This window comes from Argiope bruennichi, chromosome 5, assembly GCF_947563725.1.
Source record: "Argiope bruennichi chromosome 5, qqArgBrue1.1, whole genome shotgun sequence".
In the NCBI taxonomy this organism is placed as follows: Eukaryota; Metazoa; Arthropoda; class Arachnida; order Araneae; family Araneidae; genus Argiope; species Argiope bruennichi.
In genome coordinates, this window is record NC_079155.1 from 54,853,742 (window position 1) to 54,868,601 (window position 14,860).

The 14,860-nt window shown below is 26.2% G+C and overlaps 1 protein-coding gene across 12 annotated transcripts in view; it reads left to right on the forward strand.

Annotated features, from left to right (window-relative positions):
• The first annotated feature begins 1,000 nt into the window (after positions 1 to 1,000).
• The window catches only part of LOC129968170 (myosin heavy chain, muscle-like), a 44,050-nt gene continuing 30,190 nt past the window's right edge, over positions 1,001 to 14,860 (forward strand). For 6 of the 12 annotated variants that reach the window (XM_056082008.1, XM_056081996.1, XM_056082000.1 and 3 more), the window contains exons 1-10: positions 1,001 to 1,018; positions 4,915 to 5,179; positions 6,934 to 7,077; positions 10,108 to 10,264; positions 11,081 to 11,108; positions 11,711 to 11,819; positions 11,970 to 12,062; positions 12,286 to 12,349; positions 12,494 to 12,592; positions 13,196 to 13,299. In XM_056082008.1, coding sequence (XP_055937983.1) covers positions 4,970 to 5,179; positions 6,934 to 7,077; positions 10,108 to 10,264; positions 11,081 to 11,108; positions 11,711 to 11,819; positions 11,970 to 12,062; positions 12,286 to 12,349; positions 12,494 to 12,592; positions 13,196 to 13,299 — 1,008 coding nt within the window. In that variant the 5' untranslated portion in view covers positions 1,001 to 1,018; positions 4,915 to 4,969. Of the gene's footprint in view, positions 1,019 to 4,914; positions 5,180 to 6,933; positions 7,078 to 7,637; positions 7,779 to 10,107; positions 10,265 to 11,080; positions 11,109 to 11,710; positions 11,820 to 11,969; positions 12,063 to 12,285; positions 12,350 to 12,493; positions 12,593 to 13,195; positions 13,300 to 14,517; positions 14,622 to 14,860 lie in introns of all 12 variants that reach the window. The other 6 variants (XM_056082002.1, XM_056082007.1, XM_056082004.1 and 3 more) reach the window with 3 other exon arrangements.

A 14,860-nucleotide genomic window follows, 5' to 3' on the forward strand; every position in this document is an offset into this window, starting at 1 on the left:
AAATACTGTAGTCTAGCAAATCGAAATAAAAATGATACTGCGATATTGATGCCAATTTTTTCAAAATTTAGGATCTAAAAGTAAAATAAGTCTATGGACAATAAAAATCTCAATCGTGTCTGAAACGTTTATGTTACAGGTTTTAAAATACCAGATTTCCCTAAATTGCAAGACGGCAGCCATTTCTAATATTCCAATCAAATATTGTTTAATGAAATAAATATTAAGATAATTATTTATCATCTTTATTTTATATTAAAAGTCGGGAATGCTATCTGAATTTACTACCGAAAAAAAAAATATTTCTATGCAAATATGAAATTGCAGTTTTGATCATTTGATGATTTCATAGCACATGATTTATTAAAAAAAACGATCAAATGATCGATTTCCTTTTGATTCAAAAAGCATTAACGAGTTTCCGAAATATCAAAACATTGAAAAGGAAAAAAAAAAGTTTAAAAAAAGATTAAATTATCCAAAATACCACACAAAATCTCAAAAAAAGTTAATCACCTCAAAACTCAACTAAATCATAATATCCGTGGACAAAAGAAGCTTTTTTACAACTTATGCAATGTGATGATATCGTCGTTTTGACGACTGTGAGGGATCCTACAAGAAAAGAAAATTCAGAGTTTCTTCATTTTCCTGTTAAAAATAGAGAACTTTTCTGAAATTTGTTCCAAATCCCCACAAAATGCTTCGTCGACAACGAAGATGGTGCTATACATGAGAAGTTTCATAGTGGCCCAAAAATGGCATGGTCCTGTTCTCCTCCCTCGGAGGGGAGGAGGGGAAGGATCTCATCTTCGCTTTCTGCTTAGCTTCTATGGAAACTTATTGACCGCGTGCCGCTCGTGCAGGGTCTCTTCCCCCCCTGCCCCGAACGCACGTCTCTGAGCCAATGAGAATGTAGCTAATTTTGCGCCACGGCTTTCGCATATGGAACCCATATCTGGTTGCACAGTTTAAAAGTGCTCCTAGGCTATTTTCACTTACAGAACGGATTTCAGACGTAAGTGCACAGGAGCGTTTTCTCATCTTTCTATTCTTTTGTGCATGTGTGCATCAATTGTGGAATATCTCTAGGATACTATTCCTTGTTCTTGTAAAAGTGGATTTTCTGTTCGTGCGAAACGTTGCCTGCCTTTTGGGTTTGGTTTTTAATTTATTTTTAATAATTTATGAAGTGAATAGAGTTAATTTTTGTAAGTAATTCTTGCAGTTTATTTGCACTACATTATCGGCTTAAGTAGCAGTAATAGAAAAATAATGCAGAAATTTCTCATGCTTCTTAGGAATTTGTCAATGGTTTGAATTAATGAGTAAATTTTACAGTTGTTAAAGCTTTATTATTTTAAATTATAAAGAGAGTGAATATAAAATCCTTGCATTTTTGCCATTGGTTTTTCAAAGTTGTTCATTAAGCTTTTAGAATAAAATTTTTTAAAGAATATTACATGCATATAAAAAGCATTGCTTTGAAATAACAAAGTTTTCATAGTGTTAAATATTTTTCTCTTAAACATTACTTTTTCTATATCATACATGAAATTTTTAAGTTTGCTTATTAGAGTTAGGTTTTTGCTAAAAAGGGATGACTTAGAGATCATAGCGAAAAGAATTGAATTTTGCTCTAAAATATTTTTAAAAATACAATATACTTCAGAATGTTAATGTTTTAAATTATTCCTGTAAAAAATTTAACTTGCATCAAAATTTTAATATTTTGAATTATTTACGAATGACAATATAAATATGGTTTTTCCTTGCAAAATTAAGAAAAAAAATCGTAAAATAAATTTGAATAAATGGATAATTGAATATTATAAATCATGATGAATGCAATCAATGAATCCTGAAAACTCGCTGCAAATAACCGGATTTATTTATATTCAAAAAGAAATTTTTATTAAAAAAAAATTTAACAAAAGCTGAGTTAAAAATTTAAATACGTATGTCAAAGAAGGCTTTGAATTGCTCTTTAAAAGAAGAAACACTTTATATTATCTAATTCCAAAGCATGTACATTCTCTTTCTTTTATAATGTCTTTGTTCAATGAACAATAAAAAGCTTTTAAAGCAAACAGGATGGTGGCTATATAAATAAAAAAGCGCACTAATGGAGAAACAAAAGTAACTTCATTCGGTTTCAAAGCTCAAAAGATTCTACGTCAACTAGATGCAAAGATCCGATTGGTTGACTAGTGCGACTGCGTACTCAGATTTCGCTTACATTTTCTTTTTCGGGTTAAGGCAAAATGATATTAATAATGAATGTTTTCAGACTGTCATTGCGCAGAATAATAATATCTAATAAAGAATATAAATCTAAGGAAGTAAAAAGGTTTAAATTTTTACGAATGATTATTTAGAAATTAATTAATAAATTGCTACCAAAAATTAAAACTTTAAAATGGGAAATTTATCATTTTACATTAAGAATGTATTATGTGTTTTGTTTTTATAATTAATTAATTAAAGTCGATAATTTCATTGATTCACTTTTAACAATAAAGATTGTATATTTTTCCGCTATTATTATTTTAATTTTCGATTTTCATTATTCCTTTTGTTCTTAGTTATTAATTATTGATTCATTCATTTGATTTTTTTTATTAGAAAAGACGTTTTTGTCAAAAAAATCAATCTGTTAGATAATTTATTCCTTATGACTTTAGAAAAATAATTAAAGAAGTTCACATAAAACCAATTTACGTTTTGTATCTGTTTTTATTATTATTCTTCTCAAAGAAATAATTGTAATTAAAGTGGATAATTTTATAAAATTTATCATCATCTGAAATTGTTAATAAAAAATATATATAAATACAATTTACTAAAATCAAAAGGATATCATCTAATAGATTCAAGATCTGGATACGTGAAATAATTGTAAATGGACTTTTATCTTTAAAGTTAGAAAAATTCCAACTTACCCCTAAATTGTAAAAACAATTAAAAGATAAAAATCAACTAAAATTAACTTATTTATATAAACTATACCTTCCCATATAAAATGAGCCACAATCTTGTGTTTCAAACGTCACTAATTCGACCACGCCTGTCCTATTCAGGGACACATTCAAATCCCCCCATTAAAAAAATAAGCATCAGGGCTGAAATGATATACCTACATGTATGATATAGTTCTCTTAAGAGTTTATTAAGTGTTTATTCACACGTCGTTAATTAACTCATTTATTAACTCTGACTTTGTCTCATCCATTTGAAATTATAATTTAAAAAATTCCACTTGAGTCAATCAAATCTTTAAATCTAAAAGATTTAGAATATTAGTATTAAAATGCTGGGAAGATTGGGCTTAGTGTTAGAAATCCTTGTTGCCTCATGTTTTTATAATGACTTAAAGAAAAACTTTTTCAATAAAATATAATAGAATTTCCATGATTTTTTTTTTCATTTTGAATATTTTAAACCTTAAATGACATTCGGGATATTTTTATTAAATAATTCTTTTTTAAAAAGTGCTAAAATTTAAGGCAAAGAATTTGATAATTATTACCTTCTTACAATACTTGGTATATCGTGACTAAACAGATACAACTGAAAACCTTTATTAATTTCTATTTGGTGTAGAATATAAATGCTGATATTATAATGATTGAAATTCTTAATCACATATTTCTTTGGAATTTAATCTAAAAACACCCATTTTTCCTTATTTCAGAAATTTTGGTTAGTTTCTTTTTATAGTTTTCTTAACTTGGAAGCGAGTTCAAATTAATTTTAATAAGGTAAAAAATGATATAAAATATTTTCTCAATAGTATTAAAATAGCTCCGACGATTTCCCTTAAAATTCAAGCGAATGAAACAAATAATGGCATTCTTTATTTTATTCTTTTGAAAACAAAATGAATTCGTTGTTTCAAAATTTGAACACGTGAAAGAGAATTATTGCCATATTAGTGTGAATCGCATACAGGCGATTTTTCTAATCTTCCTGTTTATTTATTATTGCTCAATAAAAAATATCTAATTTCAGAATTTTTAAATACATAATTTAGCAAAGAAAACTGCCCTTATAAGTTTAAAAAATCTGATATAGAACTTTCTAAACAATTAATTTACATTTAACTGTGTGTTATAGGTTTGATTCTTTACATCATAATCTAGGTTTCGGAAATTATTAATAACTATTATCTCCAAATATTAACAGCAAATTAAGTCCTATTTATAGATGACAATTTTATCTCTAACAAGGAAAATAAATAGCTTTAATTTGCTTTTGATAAAAAATATTAGATATTATTGCACAGAAGTGCTAAAAGATTAGCAGATTGTCGTAATTACTATGGAGGAAAAATATCAACGGATTTTGAAACTAATATTTACAAGAAAGCTTCCAATTTCTAATATATGCAATTTAAACTCAAAACCATGAGGTAGAATAAGGCTAACTTATAAAGATTGCTATATCTGAAAAAATAAGCAATTTATTTTTATTTTCCAACTTTTTATTATGTTTAAATACTTTACACTCTTTTTTCAAGAAAAGGGAATGCTTACTGTAGTTCTCTATTCTAATTCTGATGATAATTTTCCAATTAATTTAGTATCCCATTTTTACATATCAAAGCCAAACTACTGGGGCATCAAAGACAGAATCTTTGGCATGGCTACGTTTCCACGAGATAATAATTAACGATAGAAGTAATCATAGCTTTTCGTGGCATTTTATTTTATCTTGTTATTTCTTATTATTTTTATATTTCAATAAACTTCTGTTTTTGTTTTAACTTTGCGTTTATAAAGAGAATAATAGATTTTCATGTTCATGTATTCATGCCATAAAAATTTCAAAATATCAGCCAAAAGTTTGAATTATACAGAGAATATCTCAAAAATCTTGATTGTTTTCTTTAATCTTTCACAAATTTTTTTTCAGGAAATCGAAAAACGTTCTGCTGATCGCCGCGCCGAAACGTTGATACAGCTCAGCCATGACGAAGCACCATCAGGAAGATTTTGGCGATGACCCCGACCCTTCTGAATACCTTTTCGTTTCTCTTGAGCAGAAGAGAAAGGACCAGACCAAGCCTTACGATGGCAAGAAGATGGTCTGGGTTCCAGACGATAAGGAGGGATTCGTCCTTGGTAATATAGTGTCCACAAAGGGTGACTTGTGCACTGTGGATGTGAAAGGAGATGAGGTGAGGCCAGTGAATTGGGCCTTAAAGCCAAAACAAGACATCTTTTCAAACTTAAAATTCGATATATTCTTTGTGACATAATTGTGTTCGGTACAAGTTATCTTTTTAAAAAACATTCTTTTGACCCTAAATCAGTTTAAAAATTGGTTCTTGAAACACAGTACTAAAAACATACATTATATTTCTTAGATAAGGGATTATCAAATCCTTAAAATTATACACTACGTGAATAAGAATCAAAAATTTATGTATATCATAAATGCAATTTTCTAATAAAAATCAATATGTCATAAATAGAATGTTTATAAACAGAAAATAACACATTTGAAATGTATATTATTAAATTGCGTTCGTAAGTGAAACTCTTAGATTATCATAAACATAAATATACTATACATTGCAACAAATAATAAGTATTAAATAATATATAATAGTATATATTAGTATTGAAGATGGAATAATGCGACGAATGAGCCTATTTTTGTTATATATATTTCAATATTTATCATAGAGCTATAATTATCATACAACTGACCTCTTACCGTCAGTTGAAGAGGTGGGAGGTATAAAAATAGGAAAAATTATATGGGACTGAATAATAAAAATTAAAACAAATATTGAAAGGGTAGCAATTTTATATTCATTTTAATCCTCCATTTAAATAATTTTTTGTGTGAAAATTATACTCTAAAAAAATATTGCAATGTCCCATTAGTGGTGCTATTGCCATAGTTAGAGAAATTCTTTCTAAAACAATTTTGTAATATTCTTAATATTCAGAATATAATCATTTTATAAAATAAAGCCTATTTGGATATAGATTAAATTTTTTATCCGTTGGGTCTTACTTTTTAAATATGTTTCTTTTTTTTTCTTCTTTTTTATAAAAAAAATGTTTAACATAATGTTTTTATTTCAACTTACCCATTATCACATAAAAATGTTTATCTCGTTTCATTTAATTTTGATATCAAAATTTCAGCGCTTCTAAGTCTTTCTTTTGTCATTTCTATTTTAATTTCATGTATTTCGATGCATTTTTTTTGTTCAAAAGATTTTTAAATAACCTTTGTAAAATTATGATTACTTGATTTATAAAATAAATTTGATAATGTTACGTTTTTCTTAAAAGCACTTCTTTAAATTAAAATTCGATTCCATAGATCAGTATAAAAAACGTTTTTTGCTATAAAACTTATGAATACTTATTTCAAAACCATTATCGACAGTAGAATTTGATTATATTTGGATAGAGTTTTTAAAAATATTTCATGTTTAAAAATTATTTCTCGAAAATATTTAATTTTGAAGAATAGGAAGTTCATTTGTAATTAATTCACCCTAAAAATAGTTAAGCTTTTTGTTCCATACTTTCTACTTTTATTATAGAAAAATCTCCACTCAGCAGTTAGGTAAACCAACTTAATCCATATTTACGAAACCTAAAACTCTTTTAAACTAATGCAGATTCTGTGAAGTTAAATGTTTTACTACTTCAGTAAATTAAAATTTTCGACAAACTGCTATAATAGAGATTAAATTAAAATCAATAAAAAAGTTTAATTTTAAAAATTGGACAGGGAAAAACAGATCCTGAGATTTGTATTCCCTTGTGCATACTAGAAGTTTTAAGGAATTTAATTCCAAGTAATTTTTTTCTTTGCCGGCATGCTTTTTCAAAAGATGCATAAACCTAAAAGTTTCCTGTTTCACAATTCTGCAAAAATTTCAATTCATTGTGCATATTTCCGCAGCGAACTCTGAAAAAAGAGCAACTACAGCAGGTGAATCCACCAAAGTTTGAGAAATGCGACGATGTGTCATCGTTGACTTATTTGAATGAAGCTAGCGTCTTGCACAACCTTAGAGATCGTTATATCAACTGTAATCTCATTTATGTAAGTAATTGTTCGGTCACGGAAGTGACCGAAAGAGAGACGGCATTATGATGCGGCTGCTTTAGTATTGCATTACAGGGGCATCATTTCCCGCTGTTTAAATTTTTCTGAATTATTTTCTAATTCAGTTAGGATGCTTTTGTTATTGTAAAAGCTCGCGTTTTAATCATATTTTGGCCTAAAATTTTGAAGCAAAATTAATTTTTTAGGAGGTTTTTAGAAAAATTGAATCAATGAGAAGAACAGTTCAATTCCAAAATTCTCAATTTGTGATAATCAAGTTATATATCCATTCTCATTCCATTTAAAATATGTTTAGAACCAGTGAAAAGAGGGCAGTATATGGTAGAAAAAAGAGAAGAGACTATCATATTCAATATTTAAATCTGTATTTACCTAAGAGATTCGAAAAGAGAACATAACAAAGGCCGAATTTAGACTTGTACTGTTCATTTTCTCATCAATTCAGTTATTGTTTAAGCAAAGTTCATGATGCCGTCTCTCAAGTCTTTTATCTCTTTTTGATTCTAATATACATTCTTTGTCCTTACTGAAAACAGAGGCAAGTGAAAAAAGATCAACTACAACAAGTGAATCCTCCAAAATATGAAAAAACTGAAGACATGTCGAATCTTACTTATCTTAATGATCCTAGCGTACTTTACAATTTAAAAGAACGATATTATGCCAAACTCATCTATGTAAGTATTGCATGGAAAATTTTGTACTCACCTCTAACCTTTTTTTTCTCACATTGGTTTTTACTACTAAATATAACACATTTTTACTAACAATTTTGTTTTTGTTTTCATTGATTTTTTTTGATATTTTGAATGAATAAACGCTTAAATCGGATATTTAATTTTTTAAAAATTTCGGTTTTCAATATTAATATTCAATAAAATTTATCTTAATTTAATATCATTAATAATGGCGGTCAAATAAATTAGTAAAAGATATTAGTACAAAATTACTTATAAAAAAGATGGAAATTTCCGTAATTTTAGAATTTGTACATATTTGCCAAGTATTTCAAAGATACAATTGAAAATATTTTAATAATTTGCATTTAAAGTCTGTTCCGAATTTAAATTTTCTCCTTGATCACCTATTCGGATCACTTTGTAGGCAAAAATAAATAACATTTACATGCAAAATATTTTTAACTTTGGAGAAATTTCCTGATAAATTTCATAATCGACAAAAACAGTTCACATATAGAGTTTTGTACTAAAAATCTACAACACTTACCATCAGAAACGTAAAACATTTCGCCATAAACTTCTGTATATTTTTCTATTTTTAAAAAATATATAGAATATTAAAAGCAACCTATTATTCTAACTTCATATTTTTGTCATTTTTTTTCCATTTGTGCATGAAAAATGCTAAATAATTTTTTTATGCTTTATATATTTTTTATTTTCCAAACGATATTTTTTGAAGGTAAAAGAAAATTTTTAAATTACAGATTCACTTTTTTTGTTTTACTCTTTTTCGGTTTTGAATATTTTTTTACATTTTTTATTTAACTGTCTTAGAGAAGAAGAGTTGGCATTTTACTGTCTATTTTTACAAAATATATGATTCTCAATTTATGTTTGAAAAATCAAGGAACTGGGTTTTACTTTCTTTCAGAAACGATGAACTTTTTTTTATTTTTGTCTGTCTTAAAATTAATTAAAAAACAATGTTTTAATACGAATGAGTTTTATCACTTGCCTTCTTTGAAATGTTTCAAATCAAAACTATACTAGCTCATTCTCAGAAATATCTTATACATCTTGATATCAATATGCATGTTATTTTATATTTAGTGTTTCCAAGTAATTTATTATTATCATAATATTAAGAAAAATTTGTTTTATAAATATTATTGCTACTGTTATTGTGCTATTTACTATTCCATTTATGAAATTGATGTTTTAAATGAGTCACAAACAGTTATATTATTTTGCAATTTTACGAATTTGTCAAGATTACCAAACAATTGGGCAGAATCTAACTATCACAAATGGGAATATATAACATTTTAAATAATTTTATGAAGTCTCTGTCTTATGAGTAATCAGTTAACAAATCATTTAATATATTTCAAATTTCTAAAAAGTTTTAGCTATTTCGAATGGATCATATTTAAAATCAAACTTGAATTACTGTTCCATTTGTTATCTTATATGATATAAGATTAAGTTAAAACGTCAAAACATTTAATTTTAGTTTACAATTATTTTATTACATTTGAAAATGTAAAGAAGACGCAATGTTATACATAAACTAACAATCAAATCTTGATATATTAGATTTCTTCTCTTGAGTTATTCAATATCCTCACTAGCATAATAATAATAATAATAATAACAATTTTCTTACGAAGAATAGAAGAATAAAATTTTCGGTATGCTGCTATATTTCTGCTGAAGTAAAAGAATTCTTCTGGAACAATTCATTATTTATCTCGCAATTCATAGTGAATGTTTAGCGATTGGAAGAATTTCTTCAATATTTCTCATTAAAATGTTTCTGAAAAAACTTTTAGCAATGAGCAATTGAAAAAAAAGTAAAGTATTAGATCCTAAATGTAAATTTTATGAAACGTGTTATTTTTACTTTAAAGGTAGATTCTAAACCCCGCCAAAATACCATCTAATTTCTGTAAAATTAGTATCATATAAATAACATTTGTAATTAGTTTTATAAGAAAAAGATGATAACGTTCTTTAATATATATAATATGGTCAATGACAGGAATTTTTATGACTTCATACATATCTTTGCGAAATGTATTAAATTAAAATTTTTGCTATTTAAAAATTTGTAGTGCCCAATTTTTCCATTATATTTCAAAAATTAGAAAGTCATAAAAATTTTATTTTCTGAATTGTGAAAATATACGATGCTGTATTCTTTAAACAACCTATACATTTATTTAATACGGTGCAGTCATTTAAATAATTATAGAGACATAGAATACAATTTTCTGAATGTCTAATATCACCATATATTTTGCTTCCATTTTTTTTTCCATAGACATATTCCGGCTTGTTCTGTGTCGCTATCAATCCATATAAACGTTTCCCCATTTACACTAACCGCGTGGTTCAGATGTACAAAGGAAAAAGGCGTGGTGAGATGCCTCCACACATATTCGCTGTTTCAGATGGAGCATACAATGATATGTTGCAAAGTGAGTACATTTTTCTTTTTCAAAACAAAATTTTTATGAAATTATTATATCTGTAAAGCACAAACAGATTTGGGGGGAAGATAATATTAAATCTATTTATTGCATTAAGTAAATAATATTAAAATTTCATAAAAAATTTTCAGAGTTTCAGTGATAATTCTAATATTTATTATGTTGCTATCATAACGAATAGTTGATAAACGAAAAATAAAAAAAATGCTCCATAATGGCATAAATAAATTAATGAATTGAAATATTTGATTATCTTACGCAATAGTTAAAAAACTTGATTCTAAATTAATTCTTTTTTAATGAAACTTTATTCTTATAATAATAATAAAATCATGAATAATTTAATAATTTTTGTGATTTAAAACAAAATAACTTAAAAATACATAATTAAAGAAAAACAGCAACATTTGTGCTTCTCTTTCAATGTGAAAGAGAATCTGAACTCAAAAAATAATGTGGCATACGAGGAACAACATTTTATATAAGTTCTATTAAAATTAATAAGTATTTCAACTAGAGATCGAATTCTTCAGTCAGAGTTAAAAAAAAAAATTCATTATCAAAATCATAGTTACTAACATGGAATTATATTTGCTAACTGCTCTATGGATATTATTATAAAATAAATTAAATAAATCGACTCATTAAAATAAAAAAAAATCGAAATTTATACATTGTATGCATTTGATTTGATATCAGTATAATTTTTAAAAGCGAAATTTCACTATCAAATATAAACCTAAAATGTCTACTTGAAAATATTTTTATACTTTCATTATTGTAACTCAATCCATTTTTTTCCAGATCGTGAAAATCAGTCCATGTTGATCACGTAAGTTATAAATCTTTATATTTTAATAAAAATAGCAAAGTTTATAGTTTACTTTTGGACACCTTATGAAAATATTTATAACGAACTCCCAATTTTTTATAACTTTTTTTTTAAATATTAAATATATGTCCTTTAAGAAAAAAATAGGTTAAATTATATTTAATTAAAATTTAACCCAATTTTGATATTAATAGAATTATTTAAAAAATTAGATACTTTGTAACTTTTGTAACAGTAAATTCTAATTTTTTTTTTTTTTTTGTGACTGCATTTATTTAAAAAAAGTCTTCTAAAAATTTCCTTTCAAGAAACGGTTTGCTTTGTTTTCACTTTTAGCGAAAAGAAAAAAAATGCACATAAAAACATTTTTTAAAATGAAAACAAAAATTTATTGGATAAACGAGAGAATTTATATTCGCTTTTTAATATGTTGGAAAAAATAAGATTCAAAATATAAAATACGAAACAGTTACGTTTAAAAATCAAAATTTATTGCACAGCAAACACTGCTTATTTTACTCATAAAAACCTTATTAAACATTTAGAAATAACAGAAAAGATTACAATTTCTCTTACTAAGTTTTAAAATATTTTGTTTATAGAGGAGAGTCTGGCGCTGGAAAAACTGAAAATACTAAAAAAGTAATTGCATATTTCGCCAATGTCGGAAAGTCTTCCAAGGAAAAGAAAGATAAGGAAGCTTCCAAAAAGGTAAACCTAAGCGATAATATGCTTTCTTATTTATTATTTGTTTGAAATAAGTTAACATTTTGCTTTAAAATTATAAATAAAATCATTTTGAAAATTTATAAATATTTGCTAAACTTTTGAATTTGATGTGTTTCTTGAATTTTTTTTTAGGGAAATCTAGAGGACCAAGTCATTCAAACCAACCCTGTTCTAGAAGCTTTTGGTAATGCCAAAACTGTGAGGAACGATAATTCATCCAGATTCGTAAGTGAAAAAGAAATATATTTTCATAGATAATCAACATATTTTGAAACTAGTAAAACATATTTGATTCATTCTAGTAAAGAACACATGAAATAAATATATGTTGTTGTAACAATAAATATATAAAATTCGTAAATGACATTTGACTGTGTCATTATACCAATAGTTATATCAGATTAATCACCTGTATTACGCAATAAATATCTAAAATATATTTTTATAGGGTAAATTCATCAGAATCCACTTTGGACCAATGGGAAAACTTGCCGGTGCTGACATTGAGACTTGTGAGTTTACAGTCTTCTTTATTGGTTTCTTTGTGGATAAATATTTTCTTTCAATATCCGACTTCTGGAATATCATTTACTTTTTTTTAATTGTTGTAATTTATTGAAAATAAATTTAAATTATGCATTTTTATTTTCTTTCAGATTTATTAGAAAAGGCTCGTGTGATATCACAGCAGCCTTTGGAACGTTCGTATCATATTTTCTACCAGATCATGTCTGGTAAAATAAAGAATCTGAAAGGTAAAATTTTCTGAATTTCATTTTTTTCTAAAACTGAAAAGAAAAGCCTATACACAATTATAAAAAGTTACATAAATATAATTTATATTTTAATAGAAATACTATTTTTATTAGAAATAATACTGAATAAAGTTAAATAATTTTCTTAAAAAAATTATAATTCCTTTTACAAAAATAACTATTTATAAATTTTTCAAATTTATGCAAAAAAAAAAAAAAAAAATGAAATATTACAAAAAGATTTTATTTTTATTTAAGGAAATTAAAAAAAAACTGTCTGAAATAAAAAAATTAAGAATATCGTAATAATATAAAATACTAAAATAAGATTACTTAAATCCATAATAATATATTATATATAAATAATAAAATATTATGAAATATTGTTAACTTAATTTATATTATTATTACAAAATATAAAAGATTTTATTAGTTTAAAGTAATTTATATATTTCTGTTTGTATAATATAATTTTATTTCCTGGTAGCAAGTTAAATTTACATAAAATTTTCATTCATAAAGCCTACTATCTATTTTCAATGCTTCAGCCTCTATTTGCAATTCTTCTACTAAACGCTTTATTCTCTTCATCTGCTACAATAGAAAAACTTCTACTCAGCGATGACATTCACGATTATCACTTCGTGTCCCAGGGTAAAATTGACATCCCAGGGGTGGATGATGCTGAAGAAATGCAATTGACTGATGTGAGTACCTAAAGCGCAATTGTCCCTATCCGTTCTGGTGATTCCCAACCTAATATCCATCCTCAAGAGAGCACCTTTCCCATCTTAGACCCACATTTCTGCTTCCCTTTGTAGAAGTAGTTTCTTCTTATTTATAAGAAGTTCCCCTCGCATCCAATCAAAATCTTATTTTAAATTCCATCCAATGTTAACACCTTTACGAATCTTTTTCCCCTTCCAACTTGCTCCATAGAATGATCATTTAGATTTCCAAGTTCAAATTTGAAATCTAAAATGTAACATATATTAGTATGTAATTGATTTACCTGCAGGAAATGGTGAGCCATTTTACTGCCATTCATTGCACGATCTTTAAACATTACTAACCTCTCTTCTTGTGTCTTTTCACTTCAGTAAACAAAGCTTATCAAGGAAAGCCAAAATGTTTAATTCTTTAGGGGATAAGAAAGAAAATAAATGCTTCGAATCAACGAATTAACCATGGATTACCTTCAATATATAAAGCAGACGTTGAGTTAGAAACAAAATATTCACTCGATTTTTATTATGTTACAAATAGATATAATAAAACTGATTTAGCAGAATAAAAGTTATTTCTTCTGCCCCAACATATTATATAGCGTAGTAAGCTTATCCTTCGTAATTTTTCAGTCATTGACAAACTATGTTATCATATATATTATCTTATAACTGCCTATTTCCTCACTGGTTTATGAATAAATAAATATCATTATTTCTAATAATATCATTCATTCCCATATCAATTCAGCAATTCGCTTATACATTGCTATTCATTGGCTTTATAATGCTTTACATATCATCTGAAGTCATGCATAAAGCATTGCTCTATATGCAACTCTTTCATCTTATTCTTATTTTGAAGTTTAATCTTTTAACCGTAGCATTACAAAACAAATTTAAAATCTGAACCACTCAAGCTGGTTTATAATAATAGTAATAATAAATTTATTGATTATTCTTGATAAAAACAACTAAATTCAACAAAAAAAAGGAATAAAAATTTTTAAGCTTTTTACAATTTCTTTTTAAAAACTTGAAAGAGTTTTTATTGCACAAAAATTTGAAAAGCGAGACACTTTAAGCAACCTATCACATTCTAACAAATTAGAATAACTCTAGTTTTGGAATGTCCGAATATCCCCTTTGTTCTACCTTGTCACTAACTTCCTTATTAGTTTAACCTTCCTCCCATTACAGAAAAAGTTCTACTTTCGAACAATATCCGAGATTATCACTTTGTGTCGCAAGGTAAAACAGATATTCCAGGAGTAGATGACGGTGAAGATATGTTGGTTACTGACGTAAGTATTTGAAACTAAATTTTTAATGTCGAAAGCGATTTTCTTATCCATTCATTCTTTAATGGCTGTTATAAAATTCTATAAATTTGAAATAACTTTATGTTATGTTGTGAATTTTTACAGTGAAAGGAACCACTTAGCAGCATTTTAAAAGAAACAACAATACAGTGGCAGCCCTCAATTAATGTTTTATTTTGATTCTAATTTCATTTTATTTTGCTACAAAAAAGTGTAAACAA